The sequence below is a fragment of the Chroicocephalus ridibundus genome, chromosome 6 (assembly GCF_963924245.1).
Source record: "Chroicocephalus ridibundus chromosome 6, bChrRid1.1, whole genome shotgun sequence".
NCBI classification, from domain to species: domain Eukaryota; kingdom Metazoa; phylum Chordata; class Aves; order Charadriiformes; family Laridae; genus Chroicocephalus; species Chroicocephalus ridibundus.
In genome coordinates, this window is record NC_086289.1 from 22,531,161 (window position 1) to 22,555,875 (window position 24,715).

The 24,715-nt window shown below is 54.4% G+C and overlaps 1 protein-coding gene across 1 annotated transcript; it reads left to right on the plus strand.

Moving 5' to 3' along the window:
• The first annotated feature begins 2,092 nt into the window (after positions 1 to 2,092).
• PITX3 (paired like homeodomain 3) lies at positions 2,093 to 24,161 on the plus strand. Its single transcript, XM_063338585.1, has 4 exons — positions 2,093 to 2,345; positions 16,664 to 16,804; positions 21,433 to 21,638; positions 22,620 to 24,161. Exons 2-4 carry the CDS (start codon positions 16,696 to 16,698, stop codon positions 23,181 to 23,183), a joined length of 879 nt encoding a protein of 292 aa, XP_063194655.1. The 5' UTR covers positions 2,093 to 2,345; positions 16,664 to 16,695; the 3' UTR covers positions 23,184 to 24,161.
• Positions 24,162 to 24,715: the final 554 nt, after the last annotated feature.

The window sequence follows — 24,715 nt, forward strand, 5'->3', positions numbered from 1 at the left end:
AAGATGTGAGTCAGGTTCACTCTGGGTTTAGTTTGTTTTTGCTTTATTTATTTATTTATATTTTATATAAAATAGTAACATTTGTCTCCTGAACCCAGGTGAAATTCTTGGTCTCTTCCCCGACAGTGAATTCTCCAGCTGGCAAGACAAGATGCACTACTGCTAGGAAGTCTTGGCACTAACCAGCAAGATCTGCTACTGCGTTTCAACAACAAACGCAAAGAGACCCTTTGGGGGTCAGTCCGGCAGTTGCACCGAGGTTGTCCTAATGAAAGACTCCTAGTGCAGGTCCCTGGATGGTCTAATCCAGCAGTCTTCGTACTGTGCTCCACAGGGAGTAGGCATGTGACATAGCACCAGTTCATATTTCCAATTGCCCAAGGGAAATAGCTAAAAATACCTTTGTTTCATTATTACTTGAAAGTGTAAGCACTAACTGTATTTGCTCCAGGCTACTGACGGTGAAAGCTTTGGAGGGAAAGGGAAGCAATCCAAAATATGGTCCCTTCATTGCTGCAGACCTTGAGTAAGTTTTTCAGCTTCCCTGTGGCATGTGGTGATAGAGACAGACTGCCCCGTGGAAAGCGCTACTGCAGCTGTACTGCATCTGCTTCTCTTGGTGGAAACAACCCTATGCTGGGATGGATTAAAATCCGGGTTGGAAAAAGAAGTGGTCTAACTTGCTGTCATTTTTGGCTGGCAAAAAAGCAGTAAGGCAAACACAAACCTAAGATTACTACCACTAAAAAAACACGATAATTTCTCGTAAGAGTGTCAACATTTGTGACTCCTTTTAAACTTTCCATGTTTCTACTGGATTAACGTGTTTGTGAATGTTTTTGAACTGTAATCTGTGATGCCTGGGTCTACTTAACCTCTCTTTACATCCTGTGCTGCTTTGTGTGCGTTTGTCTTCCCATACATTTCTATATGTTGTGTTATGCATTTAGCAGGCTCCCTAAACAGGGCTCGTAAATCACCTAGGGTTAAAATTCACTCCTATTCTCACAACATTATTTCCTAATCTCTAAAACATGTCAGTGGAAGAGCTTGAGGGTGACCTTTGGCACCATAAATCGGAGAGCAGGTTAACATGGAAATGACCTCAAGAAAATCAGACCGTAGAATCACGCATGCAACTCCGTAAGAGCCTGGCAGGGATAAACCTCTCCCCTGGGCAGGTCGGGGAGGCTGAGCCCGACTTCTGCAAACCTCTCCTCCGTGTCTGCTTGGAGTGAAATCTGTGTGCAGCCACGTCCAAGGCTTGCTGCAGCAGGGACGGGCATTTTGGGGATGTTTCAGGGAGGGATCGCACCCTGCACCACCGCACCGGGATTTGGCCGTGAACTTCGGCAGGAGCCAGGCTGGAGACGAAACCACCAGCAGCTTCTGGGTTCCCAGGCGGCCATCATCGGGCGGCAACGCGGGGCTTCCCGCAGAGACGTCAGCCCCCGTGTCCCGGGAAAAGCGGCACGGTATTGCCAGACAAGCGCTCCTCGGTACGGCCGAGAGCCGGAACTGTGCGTGCAGTAATTAGCCTGTAATGAGCATCCCCAGCAACTGCTGCTCCATCGTGCAGGGGAAGGTTTCCAGCAGCAGACTACGGACTTGTCCCCCCCCAGAGCCCTCTGCCTGGCTGGTGGCTCTAACCATACAGTCTGCCTCGCCGCCCCGGTACTGAGCGGAGCGGACGCCCCGCACGGGTTCCGGGGTACGGGATGGCCAAGCAGCGAACAGCGCCCGCAGGCAACGGTAACGTCAGCACAACAGTATGTAAGTGCACGTATACATAAATATATATACGTAGGCACCCCCGCTACTTGCCCTCGGGGCCGGCAGAGCCGTAGCCCAGCGCCCGGGAGATACCTCCCCGTCCCCCGCCGCTCCGCCGCAGCGGGACGGGGGCGTGGCCAGCGGTGGGGGGCGTGGCCTACCGCCCTCCTCGGCCAGTCCGGGGGGCGGGATGCAAATGAGGTGGCGGGCGATTGGACGTCGTGAGCGCGGGGGGGCGGGGAGAGGGGGCGGGGCCGGGGCGGGCGGCGCTGGACGGGGCGGGCGGCCGCGGGCGCGCAGCTGGAATGGGGCGGGCGGGAGCGGGGCGCCCGGTGCAGCTGGCGGGGGGCGCCGGCCGCCCGCCATAAAGTGAATGGCCAGGGTGAATGGGAGGCAGTCGGCCGGCGCCCTCCGCCTCCGCCCGCCCCGTCAGCGAGGCGCAGAGTGCCCGGTGAGCCGGAGGGGATTTACTTTCTGACAGCGGCAGAGCAGCCCGGGCCGCGGGGCGGGGGCCAGCTTCGCCCCTCTCGCAGGATTAAGGCCGCCCAGCCGAGCCCGCATCTGGAGCCGCTGTAAGTGTCCCTCCGTCCCCGGCCTCCCGGGCGGGGTTCTCCCCTTCTTTCTCCGTGAGCCCCTCTCGGTGCCAGCCGGCCGCTGCCCTTCCCAGGCCGGCGCGGGGCAAGAGCATCCCCGGCGGGGCGGCTCGGACCGGCAACGCGGGGGCAGCCCCGCTGCCGCCCGGGGCCCGCGCTCCGCCGCCTCCGGCGGGGCAAGGGGCGAGCGGGCGGATCGGCCCTTAGCCTGTCGTCCAGAAGGGGTCCCGAGGCCGTGTGCGGCGGAGCTGCCCCCCCCGGCGCTGCCGGCACCGCTGCCCGTCCGGCGGCGGGGCGCGGCGCCTCCCCGCTTTGCCCTTGCCGGGCCCGGCGGCCCCAGCCCACCGCCACCGGGGTGCCGCAGCCCCGGCCGCCCCCTCGGGGCCGCCGCGGGCCTCTCCCGGCAAGCGCTAGCGGAGCCTCTCGCTGTTGCTAAACTTAGTCATTTTCCACTCGGGCGAGCGGGGCAGGGGCTGTTTAAATTAGCCGGGGCTCGCTGTAAATAACGGCGCTGCGGGCTGCGGCTCAGCTGTCTGCAGGGTCCGGGGGAGAAGGGCGCGGGGAGCAGAGGCGGGGAGACGTCGCCGGGAAAAGGAAGGCAGCCCGACGGCTTTTGGACAGTTGGATAAATGATATTTATGTAACGGGCTGGCTCCTGTTTACAGCAGAGCCGACCTCCCTGTAGCGCCGGGGAGAGGGCGAGCCGGCCCCCGCCGCGGACGGGGCGAACCTGCCCCGGGACGCCGCTGGCTGCTGCGCCCCGGCGGCCGGGGCTCCCGGGGGCCCGACCGGGAATAACAGACCCGGCCGGGCTGCGGAGGAAGGAGCGGAGGGAGCGCCGACCCCCGCGGCGGCTCCGCCGGGAGCTCCGAGCCTCCCCGGCGGAGCGCGGCCGCCCGGGGCGGGAGGCTGCGGGCAGAGCCGGCGGCCGGACCTCTGGGCACTCGTAGGGGCTCCACCGCCTCCCCGGCGCCGGGGGCACGGTGCAAACCGGCGCCCCTCCGTCCCGCCGGGTGCCCGGGAAGCCCAGCCGACCGCAGCGGGCGCCCGACGGAGCCCAGTACCGGCCGCTCCCTGGGCTATTTCCCGCTCAACGAGTGCGGCCCCGGGGTAAGGGACAGCCCGCCAGCGCGGCACCCCCTTGTCCTTCCCCCCGTCCTCCCTCTCGGAGCGGCGGAGAGGAACGGCTTCGCCGCGGCTCTGGCGGGGGAGGGCGTCCGAGGCGGGGGCCGACGCCCGCGCTCCGCCGCAGCTGCTGGAGCGGCCCCGGGGGGGCAGCGGGGCCCCGGGGGGCGGCGGGCTCGGTGCCGCCGAGAGGGGCACACCTGTCGGCCCCTCTCCCGGCGCCCCCGCGGCTGGACAGCTGAGGGGACGGGCTGGGCGGGGGGGCGGGGGGGGCGACTGTGTCTTCCCCGCCAGCAGCGCCAGGCCCCTGCAGAGGCGCTGGCGGGAGTCGTGCAGCCCCCGGTCGCCGCCGGGGCCGGGCAGCCCAGAGCAGTCCCTCGGCCGGAGCTCCCAGGGCTCCGCACACCTTTCCCATCCGGCCCGGCTGGTTAGGAGATGCAGAGCTCGGCTCCGCACGGAAAGAGGCACGCCGCTGCAGGGCCAGGGGGCCTGGCAGAGCCCGGGTGGGAGCCCCCAGCCACCGCAGCAGGCTGAGGCTTTGAGCTGGCGGTGCAGGAATCAAACCCAGTCCCTCAGCTGCCTCCCCATTCTTTCGCCTTAGAGGGACGCATCCTCCCAACTGATGGGCCCGTGTTCTGTGCATTTCCTAAGTGGAGGCTAATGCTGAAGGCAAAGAGGGGAATTTGGCATCCCCCAGACAAGCTTGTGGGTCCTCCACGTCTGGTGCGTGGCCTGGAGGATGCTAGGGATGAAATGGTTCTATCCCCTCTGCAACGTTGGGAGATGCTAAAAGCAACAGCTCCGGAAGGTGTCTTTCAGAAGTGTCATCTCTGTTCCTGTCCCACCTTCCAAAGGCAGGGAAAGGACCACCTTTTTGGCGATGGAATCAGGGTCTCTCTGGCTTCCCTCACTCCATCCCAGCCCGTCGGCCTGTCGGTGAGCTGGAGGGATGGGTGTTTGTGCAAGCTTCGGTGGTGCCTTGCTGTGAGGGACAAAGAACTGCCTGCTGGCTCCTGAGGGACCAGCAGGGCATGGTAGCTGCTTTCAGTCTCCACAAATGTCTGTAGAAGCAGAGCAGGGTTTGATTTTTCATTAGCAGACGGTCACACCATGCCCGGTACTCCTTACAAGGAGCCCTCATGGGGAGATGTCTTTCCCTGACAGCCTGGAGAGGGGTCTGGGCAAGGGCGGTGTTTTTCCTGCTGTTACTGGCATTACGGGGCTTGCCTGACCTGCAGCCAAGGCTCCCCACGTGAAAGCCCACCTGTAGTCCTGAGTTGCAAGCCTCACTTAATATCTATTACATTTCTATAGGGACTTAATTCAGGCAATTAATAGATTTGAAAATTGTGACTGGATTGCAAAAGTATTGATTAATGTACCCTATGGAGAATTGTCAAAAAAGAGTGGCATCTTCTCTCTCTGTCAGATGCTACCCAAAACCTTGAGACTGAGAGGTGAGGCTGACTTTGGAGACTGCCAAAAAGAAAAAGCCAGAAACCCGATCTAGGAGACCGCTCCAAAAGGAAGATGAGATGAGCTGGGGCCATGAGGTCTGTCTCGTGACCTGGCACATGTGCCCCGGCTCTGGGGACAGGGGAGGTACCTGGGCTGGGAGCGAAGTCCCAGATGGGGAGAACCAGTGGTTTTGTGCTGTGCGCCCTGCATCGGGAAGGCAGCGGCATGAGACCGCAGGGCTGTGGAGGGAGGGCGGTCAGAAACAGGAGGCTGTGGCGTCTCCAAGCAGGCTCAGTGATTATCTAGCTGTTTGAAAATGGGAGATTGCTATTTACTTAGGGCCTAATGGCAGAGGGGGCAAGGCTCCCCCTCTTGCTGTGGACTGCCAGGGCCTAGGGCATCTGGCTGTGCCAAGCCTGGGCATTTGCTGTTGGCAGGGGGACAGCCTCCACCAACTGGCATCGAAGTTAGTGCTGAGGGTGTAGGAAAAACCCTCACTTGTCAACACCGGGCTGAAATGGGCTGGGGTTTCAGACGGCTGGAAAAAGAGGATTTCTGAGGCCAGCTCGCCGCACTTCCTTTCCTCCCCTTTGTGTGCGGCTCCCCCTCGCCAGCACCCCTGCCCTCCTCCCGCCTCACCTCTGAATATTAATGCCTCTGGCAGATTGGATAATAATGTGACTGGGAATTGAATGAAGCTGGTTATTAGCTCTGGGCTTCCTTGGGGCATTTAAGGGAGTCCACAGGCTGTTCCTGAAGGCTTCGCAGCATAAGGGACCGGGGCCGGACTCAGTGCAGAGGGGGGTCGTTTCTGTGGGAAAGGATTTGCTCAAAATCCTTGTCTCCCTCTGACCCCGGAGGAGGACAGATACGGCAGGCTGGCCAGAGCCGCAAATTCCTGTGGGACAGTTAGTGATGGATCTGCTGGTTTTCAGCAACAATTAAATATGAAAAGTTGTTTTCAGAAAGGAACTAGGAGATCTAGTTGAGCAGAAGCTGAGAAACATTTCTGTTATTATTAAGCTTTAAAAAGAGATGGGGAGCGAGCGAGAGAGGTCCCCTTCTTGCCTCTCCACTGCTGTCCGAGTATCGCCTGGCAGATTTGGGAAGAGGGCCAGTCCTCCGCACGCTGAACAGGAAATTTCCTGCTGATTTGCAGGGTGCAAGTTCAAGCTCAGACCCCTCATTTCTGAAAAGCTGCACCTTACGATGTCTCTCCTTGGGATCTACCTAGCCTTTCCATAGGTGGATCTCTGGATGCTTTAGCACGAAGGGAAATACCCCTGTTGTGCAGAGGAGAAACAGAACTCTGGCAGAATTACCTGATCTGATCTGAGCCAGAAATACAACCTCTGTCCGGTGCTCTTTGCTATCTTCCAAACCACAGCTCCACCAGAAAATAAACATTTACACCCTGTTAACTAGTGCAAAAGAGGAGGGAAACCAGAGCTGAATTTGCAGAAGCTGCTATTAATTTTGTCCGTCTGATTTTTTAATTGTTAAAAGTGTTCAGAGATGCATTAATGCGGCTGTAGCTGCTGAGGATCTCAGCTGATGTGGGGAGCTGGGTCTTGCCTGCATTAAATTAACCCCTCAAAATCACCCTCAGAGCTGCTGTGAATGAGACACCTGGTTGTAAACCCCAATCAAAAAAGTTCCTCAATCCTAAACCTGAGAGCCTAAGAAAGACTTCTGTCTGTAGGATAGAGCACGTACGCTGCTCTATTTCACGTAGCTCTGATCCTGCAAACTACTCTTATTAAATAAACATATTTACGTGCTACTTGGGGAGCTTCAGTAGGGTGGCATGGGCTGGAAGGCTCAGCGCCTGCAGAGCCGCCTGCAAAAACTGAAAAAGTACAAAGATGAAATAAAACGGGTGACTGGAGAGTTTGCAGTTACTTTCATCTCTCTTCTCCCTCTTCATTCCTTCTTCCCCATAACCTCATTACAAGCAGAAGCACCCTCCCTCCCATCGTCTTTTCTCCCCCTTCCAATGCTCGCATTTATGCGAGTCTAATTTTCTTAAAAAAGCTAATTATAAATGACCAGCGAGAAGCATGAGGATTTAACTGTAAATCAAATTGACCTGTCTGTGTGCAGACATTTTTATTTACTCCTCTTTCTGAAAAACAAATAAACAGAGAGTCCCTCCCAAATAAAGCAGCTCCCCACTTAGATTTGAACACACTTTAAAAGAAATCTCTTTTGTTTTAGCCATTTTTATTTCCTGTTTGTTTCTGAGCTTAGACTTGACAATGAAAACCACATGAAATTCCCTTTTTGTTCCATCAGTTTTATTTTTGGTGCCACAATATCCTAATTTCCAGTTCTACAAGTTGGGGTTTGGTTTGGGTTTTTTTTTGGTTGTGTTTTTTTCTGGTATGTATTTATTGCAAGGTTATTTTTTAAAGTAAACTCATGGAAGTTTTCCTCCAAAATAAAATAAGACATTAAAGAGGACTGGAGGTATCAGGATGATTAAAAAAAATAAAATCTAAATCTTTAAGCTGAATTACTCAAGCCATAAAGGTCAGTCTGGGTATGGATCCATACCTAACCAGGGAGAAATTCCGAAGCGATGAACAATACGTGCTTTTGTGTCCCATTTAAAAAGGTTTTGCGGCTTAATTCGTGCGGGGTAGGTTTTAATAACGGTGCTTAAGAGCCCCAGTGCCCCTAGTCCCAGGCTGAGGAGCTGCAGGTGGGCTTTGCTGGGCTGTCGCAGGGGCTGGGGGAGGCAGAGGTGTTTCTGGGGACAAGGTCCCTGTCCCCGCGGCAGGCGGCTGAGGGGAGATGGGGTGACCCGAGCAAGCGGCAGCGTTTCGAGACAGCTCACTTCCCTCTCCCTCAGCCCCGTCCCTTTTCTCTCCCCGACCGCTTTGATGGGATCGCCGGAGGGCCAGGCTGGATGAGTAATTAGTGCTCTGCAGCTTGCTTTCCTACCCACCCAAACTGCCTACCTCCCAAGGCTCTGCATGGGATGCAGCCTCTAGCAGATGGAAAAACTAAGGACTTAGTGAAAAAAAAATAAGGAAAAAAAGACTTTGTACGCAGTCCTTAGGCAGCACAGTGCATTTCAGGATCCTGAAATTCAAACCTCTTGTTTTGCTGCTTGCGATGCCTGTTGTGCCCCTGAATTTAGGGACATGCGGCGGTTTTGCCGTGGCCCCGAGCAGGGCACCTGGGCGAGAGGATGCGGGGACGGAGGGCCGCCAGCCCCCCCTGCTCGCCCACCCGCCATTCCTCCGCCTTGCCCCCGATACACGCCGTTTAACCCTGGGCTGCGGGGAAACCAGGCGATCTGCGGGCCCGATCCTGCCAGCACAGGCCGCTTGCAAAACACTGCGGGATCGGACCCTGCCGTGTTTGCAGTGGGGAGGGCTAATGGCCTCCCTCGGTCCCCTTCAAACAATGTCTGGGTAAACAGGCTGACCTTCAGGGCATGTTGCAAGGTCCATAAAGGCAGCATGGGGGGGGGAGTGAGCTCCAGCATCCCTCCCGGAGCCGCCCTCCTCCTGCCCTAGCCCTAGCAGCCGCAGTATCCCGAGGAAGAGAGGAGGGATACCGCGGGCTGAGATCATCTGCTTGTTTTATTCACAGCAGCCTGTGTCCTGTAAGGGTTTTCCTGCCAGAGAGTTTTAAAAAAATATTAAATATAAATTGCTTAGGGGGAAGAAAAAAAAAAAAAAGACAAATCATCAGGAAACCTTACAGCCAGGCGCAGCAGACATCAGCTCCCTCCGGCGCTGCGGGTTTGCGCTGTGAGACAACACATCCCTCGGAGCGAGCCAGCCGCTTCTGGGCTCGCGTTGCCTTAGCCAACAGAGCCACTTGTTGGCCACGGCGGCTGGTGGGGCTGTCACAGCACCCTTAGCAGTCGCTGCTTTTCCCTTCGCAGCCCTGCAACCCTCTGGGCTCTGCCAGGTTGTTTTAAAACAACGATCAAGCACCACCACCTCCCACCCCCCCCAAAATGCTTCTTTCTAGCTGCCGGTTTTGCCAAGTTTTGTCACAGAACAAATGTTTATGATCAAGTCGAACTTCTCCAGAAAGGACTTCTAGCAGAAGTGCTGACGGATGGCAGATGCGGGCAGCTCTACGGTGCACCAGGGTCGGCCAGCCCTAAGGGTGTGACGTGCCGACGGCATGGCGGGATCCTTCCTGACCTTCAACCCCCTGCATCACCGCCTTGATTAGGGGCTTTCTTGAGCTTGTTTACTAATTGTGAGAATCATTTACATCTTCGGTAACGTCTGAGTCATCTGCTGCCCTCCATCTGCATACAAAACTCCTGACAGCAGCTGGAGTCACAGAGCCCCAGTCCTTGATCTCGCTATCTGAGCCTCCCTAAAATGGGCCAACTTTACGGCTGCAGAGATACAGAAATGACCCTGCCATGCTGCTGCGAGCGCAGCCCCCCACGGGAGTCAGGCCAGTTTCCTTTGACTGCTGGAATAATTAGTCAAATTCATACAATCGCCCAAATAAATAACAGCAACGCATACCGATCTGCTGATGCCAGGCCTTGCTGCCAGGCAGGCAGCACATGCCCGGCCCCCAAGCCACAGGCAGGCTGCCCGTGCCTCCCGCTCCTGCCCGGCATCCCAGGCTGCAACCATCTCGCCTCGCTCCCCGCTCCGCTTCTGCTCAGCTTGCGGGTGCAAGGGGCAATCGCGGTCCCTCCTAGGCTGTGGCTGTTTCTCCCGTGCAGATGCAGGCAGATCCCGCAGGGCTGGGGTGGGATGCTTTGAAGCCATCCCACCGTAGCTGTGGGAGCAGGCAAGGGCAGGCAGGGACCAGGGGGGTCGGCAGGCCTGGGCCAGGCACGCCGCTTCAGCAGGTCCTTTGTTTTGGTTGCAAGATTCTCGCAGGCAGAATTTCTTACTGAAATCAGCCTCTCTTCTCCCTTCCCCAAAGCAGAGGGATTAATTTCCCTGAAGGACTTTTCTCGCCCCGGAATTGCAGACCATGCTCCCACTCCCAGCGCTTCTGCACCATGAAGCCTCACCATGCCAGCAACTTTATGCAATCACAATTCGTTTGGACAAACCTGTGCCTTTGCTGATTTATTTTGTTCCAGATGCCTAACAAACAAAATAAGCTATACCAAAGCACGACTTTATTAATATAACTGCATAGTCTGTCAGAAAGAAAATCCCAGTCCTGGCTGATGGAGCCAAGGTGCTGGAAGCCCCACTGAGGCAGAGCATCCAAGGGATACTAGAAGCCCAAATGGACATGGGAAGACCTACAGTGCAAGTCTTACAAGAATGCAAGAAGTATGAACATTTAGTTTAGGAAAAAAACAGCTTTGCAGAAGGTCTGGCCGGACTTTCCTTCTGTGTTAGGATTAGCTCTTCATTTCCAAATTCTGGGTGCCATTTCAAAAACTATCCAGGTAGGCTAAGGGCAGCACTGGGATCCAAAGATACTAATGCAAATAGCTTGCTTTAAGCCAAGCCCAAGCACATCGCCCTGTCCCTGCAGACCCCCACACTTTAGCTCAGTGGGGTCTGCACCGATCTGGTCTGGGGGATGCAGACGCACCCGTCGAGGAGGACGATGCGCTGTGTACGGGGCATGGTTACATCAGAGCGCTTCCCCGGCACAGGGGCATGGTACGGCTCATCAAATAAGCAAACGGGACACATTCCATTGTGGGCTTTTTTTGCTGCGGACATGGGTATGGAGCTGTCAATCCTTGGGACGTTTCCATTGTGATAATCCTCTGGAATACAGGCGGTTTATTAACCCTCTGCCGCCCAGAGCAGGGGTTTCGGCTCTCGCCCTCCTCTGCAGCTGGAGGCTCCTGTCAAAGCGGAGGAAGCGGGCAGCTTGCTCTCACCTTGCAGGCTGCCGCCAGCCCCCAGGGAATGCATTAGGCAGTGTCCAGCAAGGCTGAGCATTTCCCTAGCACCTCTTATCTGAGGATCTGGAAGCACTTAAAGGAATTTTGCTTCATTGCCTCTACCAGCTCAGACAGGCTTATTAACGTTATTTCTGAGATGAAGGATGGAGTCCCAGAACAGCCAACTGGTTTTACCTACATCATAAGCCAAGTCAGCGACAGCACCTTTATCTCCCCATCCTCTCCCCGCCATGCGTTATCAGGAACTTCTCCCTGGAGCCGCGCATAAGAAGAGAAGAGAGTGGAAACAGCCTGGACGCCCTCCTCAGAAAGCCAGCCTGTGCCGCTGCGGTTTGCATGGCACCACGCGGTGCCGGTGATGCTCTCGCAGCCCACACCACGTGTGGGGCACTGCCCACCAAGCCAAGCAACTTGCTCCAATGACAATAAGATACCAAGTGCCTCAGGGAGCTTCGGCAATTCCTGCTGATGGGACGAAAAAAAAAAGCCAACCCCAAACCACATTCCAGGCTTCAAAGCAGCACACACTGCTACGAAACCACCCAGCGCCGGAGCTCAGGGGTTAATGCCCAAGTGCAAGGCCTAAATGGAGAAATAAAGTTTATTATAACCTGTGACTCAGCCCTTGCTGGAGGTCGATGATCCATTTCTGAGTGCGCGCCCAAAAGCGCTGCTCAGCCAGCCTGGGGCTGTGCACAGCCTGAAGTTTTTGGAGGCAGGCGGCTCGCTCTCCTGTCCCGTAATGGCTCTCTGCTCTGGGTCACCGGTTGGCTGCTGCTGTTTATCTTCCAGTGATTAATGGTCGCGCTCGGTTCCTGCTGCAATTCCATTAAGATTAGAGACTTAAAGCTACGCTGAGATGTTTAGCAGTGGGTGACCCTGGTCTCCCCATCGTTGTATTTCTATAGTCTTGAGGAAACGAAGATTAACTCTTGTCTTGCATCCCATCCTTTTAGCTTTCTAGCTGCAGGGAGAGAGCCCTTGCAGGCAGCACTCCTGTCGGCCGGCAAAGAGAGGCCTGCCTCTTGTGTCGCCGTGCGATTGATGTGCTGTGCGTGCTGTGGCACTTGAAATCGCAGCCAGCGGGAACTCAGATGGCACCATCCCCCGAACAAATGCATGTATCTGGAGAACAAAATGCTCTTCCAGGAGGGGACAGGCACAGCCTCAGCCCCTTCCCCTTCGACATGGGGCAGAGGGTGCTCCACCTTAGCTCAGCTCCTCCTGGGGACCAAAGTACAGAGGCAGATCACCTTCCTGAAAAGGTACAGTTAAATAGAGTCCCAAATGTTTATCTCTGCTAAAAGTTGCCAACACACAGGGAACGTGAGCACAAGAGGGGTGAAGCAATCGGCCAGACTCCATCGGGAATCTAGTTACTCCCAGCAGTTTGACTTCTGGGATTGATGGAGCAGGAAGAGACAGCTCTGACCCTAAAACATCCAGTGTAACATCACACCTTCACCTCAGGGGATGGAAGAAAGAAAATCACTTCCCCTCCAACTGATTGCAGAGCACCTTCTGGCCTGAGGGATAACCCTGAACCCTTTATGGAAACCAGCAATCCCAAGGCTTTTGGGGAGGCTGCAGCTACTGTGGTCCTGGCCCGGAGGTGCAAGGCAGTGGGGGAAACTCACAGGTCCACCAGAGAGAGCCGGGCCAGCTGGGCTTCCCTCTTACCTGTAGGTCACCAGTGGTCCGAGTGCTGCTGCCGAGGGATCCCAAGTATCAGGCCCCTGCTGAAGCATCCCTACATGCCCATGGGAAGCCAAATAACATTAAAACAACCAGAGACAGCTATTCCCCTCCAGATCAACCTGCCAAAGCAGGTTCAGCAGGTAGCCTGCTCCCTGATGGCAGCGCAGGGAGCCGAGCAGCACACGCTTGTCAATCTGAAGGCAGCTCTCAGCGGGCAACATCCACATCACAAAAGCCGCCACTATAATTAGCCTTACTTGGCTCGAAGTCAGCCTTTATGTTTCCTTCCCACCCCTCAAAAAAAAAACCCAACAAAAACAAAAAACAAAAAACCAAGCAAAGGCATCTTTGCTCCCGGGTGATGGAGCGGCGTGTTACTGAGATCCAGGAGAGAGGTCACAGGGACCCTCGCTTGCTTTTTTTGTGTAAACAAGGTTGCCCTCCTCATGTAGAAGTGCCCTCCTCCTCCAGCCCCAATGGCCCTGGCCTGGGCAGCCTGGCACTGACACAGAAATAGAAAGGGGGTGAATCTGAAAGGAGAAAAAGCCTAGAGCCAGAGCCACTCTCTTCCCCCTGCCCTCCACCATGCCTGTGGGGCAGGGACGGCAGCTCCCCATCCGCTGGCACCATCGCACAGGAGCCAGGGAGAGGATGCGCACAGGTAGCGACTGGAAGAAAAGGCATGTTTGTTACAGATTTGGGAACCTTTATCTTGGGAGCAATTACATGCATCGATGGAAGGAGGTACCGGTGCTGGAGCAGACGAGGAGCCGAGGCTAGTTTTACAAAACCTGAAACCCCTGAGCAAACATGGCTGCATGTTACTAGTACAGGAGCTGTCCCTAAAGAAAACATTCTTTTATGTTAAAGTGAGATTGAAGACTCAGATGGAGATGACAATTTTGATGTTTTCTAAAGACTTTTTTGAGATGCCGATTTCAGTAACTCCCTGAGACCAGGCAAACAACTTAGTTGAAATGCCATGAAGGTTTAGCGTTCTAAATGCCTACGTGCCTCTGCCTACAGCGAGATCTAGCCAATGTGGAAGAAAGCTCCTTTAATTAAATCCAAAAGGGCTGTATAATCTAGAATAATACCTACAGCCTTTTGTGTCAGTGGCATGGGGTTGCCTTTGGGTAAAAACGTTGGTACAGAGCTCACATGCTGTCCCCATCACAGGCTTTTCCTGTGGTCCTTCATACCTGTGTTGAGCAGATCCCCCTCTCCCTTTGCTTTTGCTTCTCCATGACCTGCTCACAGCGAGCTGAGAAGGCTTTCCTTGGTGCCACCACGTGGGGCACATGCAATAGGTATGGAATTACACGTATGCATACAAGGTCTCCTCTCTGAAATCCTCCTAGTTTTAAATTCAGTTCAAAAAGCAAACTTGCTCTGAGCCACAAGTCCCAGTTTCAACTTGAATATGGGCCACGGTTTAAAACCAGTTTTAATCTAGGTGCCCACTGCATCTCTGAGGCAGGGCAAGCACACTATGTTGTGCCCAGCGGCTTGGATCAACCTTGTAATCGCTACACTGGACTGCTTCAGAATGGGGCGTGAATTTCCAATATCGGGTCTGGGTTCCCCCGAGCCGTGAACCTTGTGTTGTCATTTACACCTATGGAACCAGCTGTGAAATACTCTTCCCTGGTTTTCCCATCTCCACTCTAGTTTGCACAGATGAAAGCAACGCAAGATGTGCAAAAAGAGTCCCAAAGCAAACAGGACCTTGCGCAGGAGGACACTGGCCTTCGGTTACAGCAAGGCAGGAGTCTGAATTCCTCCTTAAATCTGGTCCAGTACAGAGTCAAGCCCTAGAAGAGAGGAAATTGTGCTTGACAGATGCAATCATATGCAAATGGCTGTAGAAGAGGGGAAATTATCATCTACAAACATTGGGCAGAAATTCCATCTGCCGCCGCCTCAAGAAGGGCTCTTAATAAATTCTGAGACAGCAAAGTGACACACATCTTAATCAAGACTTAATCCATGGAATTAATTCACTGCGCGTTTCTGCATAATTCCGAGAGTAATGCTAAAAGCCACAGCAATATCAGCAGCAGATGGACTCCCCCTACTCCATGCAAAGGTATTAAAGAAAACACAGCCCCTGTCACATCACTTCGTGTACATACACATGGCAAAAAGCAACAGGGCTGTGCCCTGCTGCTGCCAGGAGCTTGCACAGCCAGCGGACATCAAAGGTCAGGCTCGCAGCGAGGTGGAAATGGAAACCAGCCTCACGGCAAAGATGGAGCCCTGGCCACTTCTCTCCCATAGGAGAGGAGAAGCCCAGAGCAAGGCAAAGGACGGTGAAACCAGCACAGGGTCCCTTCATTAGATGAGCTCTGATTGAGGCCAGTGTCGAGACAGATTCATCGGCATCCGGGAAAGGCTGGGGATGGAGGTCAAGAGAAGGGGAGAGCGAGGGGAAGCTGCTGGGGGTTCTGTGAGTGAGATCTGCTGCAGAAACCAGGCGGATAGCCATTAGAAATGGCTCCTTGCCCTCTCGCCACGGCCTGGGAAGCATGCTGCAGGTATGGGGGGCAGCCTTGCCAAGGGCGCTGGTGGCAGCCCCGCTCAAATTGACAGGAGGCTTTAGACAGCTCTGAAAATACATTCTTAGTCACTGTCATCCACCTCCAAAGGAGGTGCAACAGCTATGTGATTAATCTCTTGTTTACATGTCTAAATGCTAGCGCAGTCCAGACGAAATACTGCCTTCAGCAGGCTCCCTCCCTGACACACGTGGATTTGAGGGGCCAGGCAGTCCTTCACCAGCTAGAATCCAGTCTTCACAACTGTCCGCCACCTGCAGTTTGGGAGTCCCAAATGCCTTGTCCAAACCCCCTAAACCCAGGGGTCCCAGATCCCAGCATGGTGCCTCAGCTGCTGTTGTGCTTTGGAGCGAGAGGCTCCCTCACTGAGAAAGTGAGGTACTAGCTGGGGTGACTGGAGCTTCAGGAGCTGCAGTGGTCCCCTCGAAGCGGTCCAGCCTGTGGGAGCCATTACACCTGCATTGGTGGCAATGCATCATCCCGCGTATGGCAGGGTTATGATCCGAAACTCAGGTTAAGGGCTAACACAGGGCCAGCCCACCTTTCCAAGGTGATGTGGCTAGGCTTGTAGCACGCACTGCTTTGTGCCTGCCTCTTCATGAGTGTCCAGCATGGTCCAGAATAAAGTGGTGCTCTCAGCTGAGCTCTTCTGGGCAGTACAGGTGGAGGGTGCAGGGCCCCCCCCACCCGCCCCGAGAAGAGTGTGATGAGAATGATCATGGGACAGAGAGGTGTGGAAAGAAGTGGTAGAGGAGTCCCAGTGGTGTCTGCTGGTGCAGGGAGCAGCACTGACAGCTTCCCAGCTGGGATGCTTTCAGCCAGGGGAGGTGGCTCACGGGCACAGGATGGTCACTTGAGGGGACACGGGGAGCCTTCAGCCAGGATGACCTAAGGCTGGAAGTGAGCTGCTGCTGCAGCCAGGATCACTCACTGCCGGGCACCCAAGGGTGTGTAATGCGATTCCCGTGTTAATTCAGGCTCCAGGGATCCTTATGTACCCTAAAGGAGTCCACTTGTACTGCCTGGGTCCCTGCTGATGGCAGCGGCTGTGCAGGCAGAAGTGCCTTCCTATCAGTGCCACGCACAGGAGTGCTTTTCTTCTGGGATGTGTGCATGTACATCGGCATTAGTGCTCTCTGGAAAGCTTTACTTGGGCTCTACTGTTTGTGGAGAAGGGAGAGAGAAAGAGGAGGGAAGCTGGGCAGGGAGGATGGGAGAGGTGGGATGTCTGGGGAAGGTGCTAACAGCCCTTGGCTGGCCCAGAACCACTTCCTCAGATCTCCGTTACACAGCATGCTCCTGGCGTTGCTATTTCAGTCTGAATGTCACCTATAAATTGGAGGCTCTTTCTCTGAAGCCTGCAAATAGAAGTGTCACTAGATGATCTTTGATTTATAGGGAAGCTCAGCAGAAAGCCCGGCATGTCCATTTTCCAGCCAGGAAACTCAAAGGGGTCCAAGGATCACACAGGGATCCTTTGCTTTTCCTAGACCTTTCCTCAAGGGTTGGCAAGTCCCTCTTAGAGGGGGTGGGGAGAAACCACACACAGAGATTCATCTCCCTAATCACCCTTGCTGCTTTTTCAGATTCCTCCTCCTCCGCCACCCATCCCTGCCCCATGGATTTCAACCTGCTGGCAGACGCAGAGGCTCGCAGCCCAGCCTTGTCTCTCTCGGACTCTGGGACCCCTCAACACGAACACAGCTGCAAAGGGCAGGACCACAGCGGTGAGTGCAAGAGAGGCCCTGACCCACCCTTGCGGGTGAATCCGGGTGGCCAGTGGCATGAAGGAGCTGGCTGCAGTCCTTCTGGGGGCACACTGAGCTTCCTCTCATACCGTGAACCAGCACAGTGCCGCGGTGGCACGGCCATGCCAGTAGGCATGGGGAAGACATAGGGGTGCATATCGCAATGACAGCCATCGGGAGGGCGAGAGCACCATCCTAGTGATGGGTTTGCCTGGCCCCAGCTGCAGGAAGCCACCGCTGACAGAGGGCACAGCCCATGGCTGGCGGGAGTCAGGCAAGCCGGGTCACTGCCCAACCAAAATTTTATTGTATTCACCTAATCTGGGTCCCCAGAGCAGGAGAGCTCTCCCCACAACATGGGAAATCTCATCCAAGGCGCAGAAGGCTACACCTGGTTATAAACTACCCCCTGATTTTTTTTTTTTAAAACTCCATTTAAATTGCTTAGGTTGAAACTTTCCATGATACGGGTTAACCTTGGGCTGAATTTTCCTGGTTCAGGCAGTAAGAAGGAAGAGAAACCACTGTCTTGCCCCTGCTTTAATTGAAAAGCCTGGTCACCTGTGCCGTCGTGCAATGCTTCCTGTCCCAAGAAGATGCCTCTGACCATTCCCGAAGGCTGGACAAGCCCCAAGCCAGCCACATTCTTTATCCAGCTCTGAAGAAGAAACCACCACCATTCACACCTACTCAGAAATCAGCCACCAAATGCTGTGGCTTCCCCTGGATTTTGCGTCTGTCCTGTGACTGCTCCATCCCTTGTTGCTCTGGACACGGCAGGACAATGCAAAGCTGCCACTGCCAGCGCGAGGAGAGGCGAGGGCCCGGTACAGATGGCTGCTTCCCGCGTAAAGACTCCAGGCTCACTCGTGTACAAAAGCTAATAAGCATAATGACGCAGATTAAAATTCCCCAGAGTAAATATCATAAAGGGAGTTACGCTGGGATAACTATGGTCAGAGAATCCACCCGCCGAATTCCCCACCGCATGCGTACCTTAGTTGGGCACATCCCCAAGCTCAGCGGCTCCTTGTCAGCTGCTTTGGATGCACGGCGGTCGTCTCCATTCAAGTGGCCTTCCCGATCGAGCCCACCCTGGCACGCCGCAGAACTGCCAATTTAGGAGCTGACTTTTTTTTCCATTAGGCGTGAGCAGCTAATTCCAGCTATGACCGCAGTCGTTTCATTGAGTGGGCGAACGTGCACGAGATATATTCCACAACCTATTTTGGGTTGACAATAAACGCTGGGTGCCTGGCTACGTCACTCCCCGCTGTCTTTAACGGTCTAGAAATAAAATGGTTCTGGGAGGTAGGTGTTTGCCAGCGCTACCTGCACGCACAGGCTGGCAGCTTGTGCCTTCGCACCAGAGAGGCTGATGGCAGCTACGTGTCATCAGTGTCAGGCAGAGCAGAGAACGCCATGAAGGTCTGCGTGGGATGGGGCAGGGCTGCACTTCTTGCCTCTCCTCAAGAGAGCAGCCACTCCCCTTCTCCTCCTTAGCTCTGCTTCCTTCATCTGCAGAGTAAGAGATCCCAAGGAAAGGAGCACAAACCTTGCGTGACTGGGCCCGGCTCTTGGAGATCCCCAGTGTCCTCCGATGGTGTGTTGTGGTTGGTGACACCCCCTTCTATTAGGTTTCATCAGGCAGCACAGGTCAGGGGGAGAGCAAGGGTGAGGAGGGAGGAGGTGAGGAACTGCCCTGGATCTCCCCATATTCTGCTCCTCAGCATGGATTCAGGGCACCCACAGGGTCCATCTTGCTGCAAAGAAGCAGAAATGGAGATGACACTCCCTGTAAGCAATGCTCAGGAAGAGCCAGAGGTAGCAGGAATGGAAACGGAGGGGACAATAGGAGGAACATGTAGCTGTAGAGATTTTTCCCAGGCTCAATGTCAGGATTCCTACACCTCCTTGGACTTCACAAGATTTGTAGAAAGTTCTACACCAGAAGATGCAACATACTGTGTGAGCTCTTCCACCCAGATGCAGCCCATAAGTCAGCGGTACCTTCGCTCCATTCTCCTTCCCTCTTGGTATAGTTTCTTCCTGCATGAAGAAGGGCAGTCCCGAGCAGGAGCTCCGGATTAGGGCACAGCCTCCTGCTTCGCAGCAGCCCCTTCCAAAATCTGCATTTGTCAGGGGCTCCTGTGGGAAAATATCCCCCATAAGCATCAGGCTCTTAATTAACCCAGACTTAGCAGGTGAACAAACAAACCAAGTGTCCCTTCATCTGAGCCATTCCTAATAACTAGCTCAGACGTGGTGGCATCACTCCCCTTTTAATCTGTTTTAGGGATGAATAATGTGGGAATCTCCCTCTTCCAGCACTGGTTTAGAGCACAGAGCTATAGAAATCAGATTTACCTCCTTGGCAAGAATTACTACAAAAAAGATCCACGTTAAGAGCACGCTTCCAAGAGTTCTGCTGAATGTGGCATCCCCACATGAAGATGCTCATGGGCAGGAGGAGAGAACCACGAGACCACAGCCAGCTCCTACCGTTCCACTTGTCAGGTCTTATGGCTTCGCCTGTTTCAAGAGTGCAGTGGGAAGGTTCTCAGGCGGGTACATACTGGATGGAAACACAAGCTGGTCCTGGCACTGGGAACAGGAGACGGCACCTTCCTGCTCAGCAGAACCAGCTTGTGCCCCGCTGCTGTGAGCGATAGGCAGCTCGCTCTCCTTGCATTCGCTTTCCTGCTGGTCGATAGGATTAAATGTGCCACAGAAGCGGAGGTGGCTGCTGGGGAGCCTGTGGGGAACCACGTTGCTTCAGTCAATGCAACGAATTCCCATAGAAACAAACCTTTACGGACTGCACCCAGGCTTTCCGCCTCAAAGAGCGAGTGCCTCTTCTGCAAATGCTCGCTGTGACTCCAGCATTCCTCCCTTTGGAGGAAGGCAGGAGCAAGGAGGGTTTTCCCAGGAACAGCGGGGAGAGGTTTCTGAATTAACACGCTACCACAGGAACAGGGTAGTGGCACCAGGTTCCTGGGACAGGAGCATCTCCCAGGGCCAGGCTTCATTAAAGCACCTGCTGTTGGGTACAGCACTGCCCTGCAGCAGAGTCCTTTTTCCGTCAGGGTTGAGGTCCTTTTTAGCCTCTCTTAAGCTCTCTCTTTTCCATGTAGCTTTTATGGGGCATATTTTTCCAGAGCACATGCATCTGGCTTGAGGAACCCTTTTTGTCCTTGCCCAGCTGCACTCCAGGTTACTGTTTTCTTGCCTCCCTGCTTTTTAAGGGGCTGTAAAAGACACCTTCCATGTTTGGATTTTTCTGGACTTTGAAGTTTTTTAAGCTAGCTTCCACTTAAAAACCACAACCAAACAAAAAATCCTTTTAATCTGAATCTCAGCGGAGCGATGCCAGGATTTTTTTTAAAGGTTCTTCTCCCAGATGCAACAGTTTGGCAACTGTTTGCAATAATTTATACTTAGCTTAGCTGAGTATTTCCCACTGTAAAAGAACACCTCCTCTCCCTGCTGTAAACCTGATTTTCAGTTTGAACTGCTTCACCTTGCTTCTAGTTCAGAGGAAAGAGGAGGTGAACATCAGATATTATTTCTTTTCCCAGGAATCATTTTCTTCAATGGTGACTTTTCTCCGTTCCCAGCGGAATTAAGCATGAGCTGTAGCTTTCCTCCCTGTAGTTGTCCCCCACAGATTGCCCAAGTGCTCAAATGCGACATTTTCTTTTGATGATGGAAGATATTTGTATTTGCATTCTGCCCCTGTTTGCGGAGTACCAGGAGAGGCCGGGGCACATGGAAGTACCTGGCTGCCCACCTCCAGCCACCGCAGCCCAAAGCTCAGCGTTAAGGGCTTAATGCCTAGGAGGAGGCTGAGCTGTGCTTTTCAGTTAGACACCAGTGCGAGCACTGGAGAATTTCAAGATGTTCATTTAAGGGGCAACGAAATGAAAGACACTGCCTCTAGAAGAGGGATCTCCAAGTGAGGAGGGAGGGCAGGGGCAGAAGGACATGGAGATGCTGGAGTACTTCATGGTAAGGTCTAAGAGAGGCCTTTTCCCTACTTTTTAAAAATAAAAATATGTGCACCTAAATAAGAAGGTAGAGGAGTAAGAAGGGAGGAAGGCTAAAAGTTGTGCTCCTCGGGTTTAGTTAATTTAAGAACCTCAGCTTACTAACACTGGCACCTTGCTGTGTCATAAGTGGCAATTTCCGATCAGTTTTTCTAAAGGGCGCCTGAGGCAGGGAGTTCTAAAGCAGAGTAGGAAACTGCTGGCCTGGGCAAGTTCTGCCACTGTCGCCCATCTTAACTGCGACAAATGAAAACCAGAGACTGGAAGTTTGGAGAATCCAAATCCAGTCACTTCGAAGCTGACATCCGTTACAGCAGTTAAATGATGGCAAGCCGTGCTGCAGCAAGGGTCCAGTGGTTTTGGTGCAGGATGGATGCCTGCTCGGAAGGGTGAGGGAGGGAGACGAGACCACTCCTGTGGGTGCAGCTGCAGCTGCTGGTGGCCACAGCGGAGGGGGACCTCACTGAGCATGTGCTGGTTGCCCCAAGGATGGGCTCCCCAAATGCATCCAAGCCCCTGAGTTAAGTCAGGGGATCTCTCCCGTCTCTGTTTCTCACACAGACACTGAGAAGTCCCAGCAAAACCAGACAGACGACTCCAACCCTGAAGACGGCTCGCTCAAGAAGAAGCAGCGGAGGCAGAGGACGCACTTCACCAGCCAGCAGCTCCAGGAGCTGGAAGCCACTTTCCAGAGAAACCGTTACCCAGACATGAGCACCAGGGAGGAGATTGCAGTCTGGACCAACCTGACAGAGGCACGAGTCCGGGTAGGACTTCAGCCCTTCCACCTTCCCAGGCCCAAGCTCGCGGGGAGGAAGCTGGCTGTGGCACAAGCCACCAAGCTGTCCCCAAACCAAGGAAGGAATTAGGGGCCTTAGAAAATTTCCCCGTCTCTTGAAAACACCTCATCAGGTTCTGCACCTGAGATTTGACACATCCAGCCACACACATACGCCGTGCGGGTGGTGCCTTCCCCATCCAGTGCCACCTTCAATAACACAGGGAGATGCGAAGACCAGGCTCTGCCCCACAGAGCCCCACCAGCTGGCTGCCCTGACCCAGCAGACCCCTTCCTTGCAGTGCCATTGTCCACCAGCCTTAGCCTTGCTGGGGTTCCCAAACCACTGTGCAGTCACAGGCATATCATGGCAGGGCTCCAGCTGGAATGAGAGCTTCTCTCTGCTACTAGAAATATGAGTTAGCAGCACCATGAATAGCCTTCCAGCAGCTTCCACGCTCTAGGAAATTATATTGTTTGAGTCCCTCCAACACTAACAGATTTTCCTGTTAGAAGACAGACTTCTAATGGCCCACCCCAAGCTGGTCCTGAGGTGAAGTCAAAATGAGAGAGGTTATTTCCTCCACTCAGCAGCTCTCAAACCACATCCCCAAAATAGTTTTCTCTCAAGAGACACAACCCCAACCCCTCCTCATGGGCTATAGTCACTTGGAAATACAGCAAGTATTTCGTCCCTTTTGCCCTATATAAAGGGCATCCATTTGTTGAGTGAGGTGGGTTATTCTCTACGTTGTAAAATGGCAGTGGTTGGGTTTTGATCTAGGTGGTGATTCTTCCTGGGAGGTGACCCTGCAGCCCAGACATCTTGCTGCAACCCTTTCCTGATGCTCAGCCTCCCAGCTCCCTGGGAGCAACCCCGACCCTTCAACAGCTCTCGCCTTGCTGGGCAAAGACACCCTTCCAGGGACAGCCCAGAACGACTCCCATCCCCTCCCTCTCTCTCTCACAGGTCTGGTTCAAAAACCGCAGAGCTAAGTGGAGGAAACGGGAGAGGAACCAACAGGCCGAACTGTGCAAGAACAGCTTCGGGGCCCAGTTCAACGGACTGATGCAGCCTTACGACGACATGTATTCCAGCTATTCCTACAACAACTGGGCCACCAAGGGGCTCGCCACCAGCCCCCTCTCGGCCAAGAGCTTCCCGTTCTTCAACTCCATGAACGTCAGTCCCCTCTCCTCCCAGCCCATGTTCTCCCCACCCAGCTCCATCGCCTCGATGACCATGCCTTCATCCATGGTCCCTTCTGCGGTGACCGGGGTACCGGCCTCCAGCCTCAACAACCTGGGAAACATCAACAACCTGAACAGCCCGAGCCTCAACTCTGCTGTCTCATCCAGTGCCTGTCCTTACGCCTCCACAGCCAGCCCCTACATGTACAGGGACACATGCAACTCCAGCCTGGCCAGCCTGCGGCTGAAGGCCAAGCAGCACGCTAACTTCACCTACCCGGCTGTGCAGACGGCAGCTTCCAACCTGAGCCCTTGCCAATACGCCGTGGACAGGCCTGTATGAAGGGCTGCCCTCCGCCAACCAGGGACTTGACCTTAGCCTGACAAAAGGAGACCTTTAGCCCTACAACAGCGTACGTCCTGCAGAGAATGAGAGTGAACACGAGAGAGCAAGAAAGTGAGAGAGAGCGAGAGTGAGCGGCGAGCAGGCAGACGGACCTCCATGAAGATTTGTCTAACTATTGTATGGTGAATTTTGACTGTCTTTCCCCTCCCAAACCCCTTCCCCTCTTGCCCACCAAACCTCCTCCTTTGTGGTAAAGAAACCAAAACAGTCTACTGGAAGCCCCATGGGGAAGTAGGAGCCCCAACGTGCGGGGTGCCTAACCCAGGGACCGCAGAACCAAGTGTGTTTCTATCTTCCCCTCCGAGCCCCGCAGGGGTGAGCTCCCCAAATCCCTGGGACAGCACGGGCAGCCAGACACCAGCCCTGCAGGGAACAGCCAGGGACAGGGCAACGTGGGGGACGCCATTCGGTGCTCGGCTGACTGCTTCTACCTGCACACATGCGAGGCTTCAGTTAGAGGCGTCTTGCCCACTTATTTATCACACAGCCAGTAAGGAAAGCCTTGTCTCAGTCAATTGGCAACTCTCTTTATAATGCAGATATGTGCATGGCCCTTCAGACTTGAAGCCTTTAGGAACTGGGAGTTGTAAGGATATAAATTATGTGTGTGTATATATATATCATATATATACAAATACATATATAGACATTAAAATATGCTTTTTTGTTTTGTACAGGAAATAACCTACAAAGTAGACCTTAAAACCAAAAACCCTGTAAAGCAAGCACACCCACCGAGGCAGTGTCCTGCCTGTCATGCTTTACTGCTTCAGTCATTTCCAGTCAGACAGGAACACCTTTGCCAGTGTACATCCAAAGCCTCCCCTTTTGCAACAATCAGCTCCCCCTTGCACATCTCCTTCCCTCCCCTTCTCCAAATCCCATTTCCAAAAAAGATAATAAAATAAAATAAAAGTTGGCACAATCCCTTTAAGGCTTCTGCCTGTCTGGTTATTGAGAGCATGAACCTGCGTCTGAAGGCTCAGAAGTCAAGCACCAGCAGCCCAGGCGAGGGCCAGGCGAGCATCCTTGGGAGCGCCAGCACGAGGCAGCCCAAGTTGAAACAGGGGCCTGAGGTTTGGAGGAGCCATCTCTGTTCCTCACTTACAAATCAAATGCCTGGCTCCTCAGGACAGCCGGAGCCTGCAGACACAGTACAAAGGGGAGAACAAGCACCCTCCCTGCTCCCTGCCTGCGGGCACCCACTGCGGCAGGAAGGTCGAGCCTCTCCTGGCTCGGGCTTCCCCACCGTGCTGGATGGTGCCAGTGCCTTCGGGCTCCTGGCAGCCCAGGGCAGGGAGCCCCCCTAGTACTCCTGCTCCAAAGGGCAGTCCCCTGGGGAGAGGCTGGCTGCAGCAACCTGCCCTGCTGGCCTGACCCTGCCCAGTTTCTGTTGGGAAAGCTGTAAAACCGAGGTGGCTCTCCTGAGATGTACGTGCCCCAGGGGAACGTGCTGCTTCAGCAAAGGC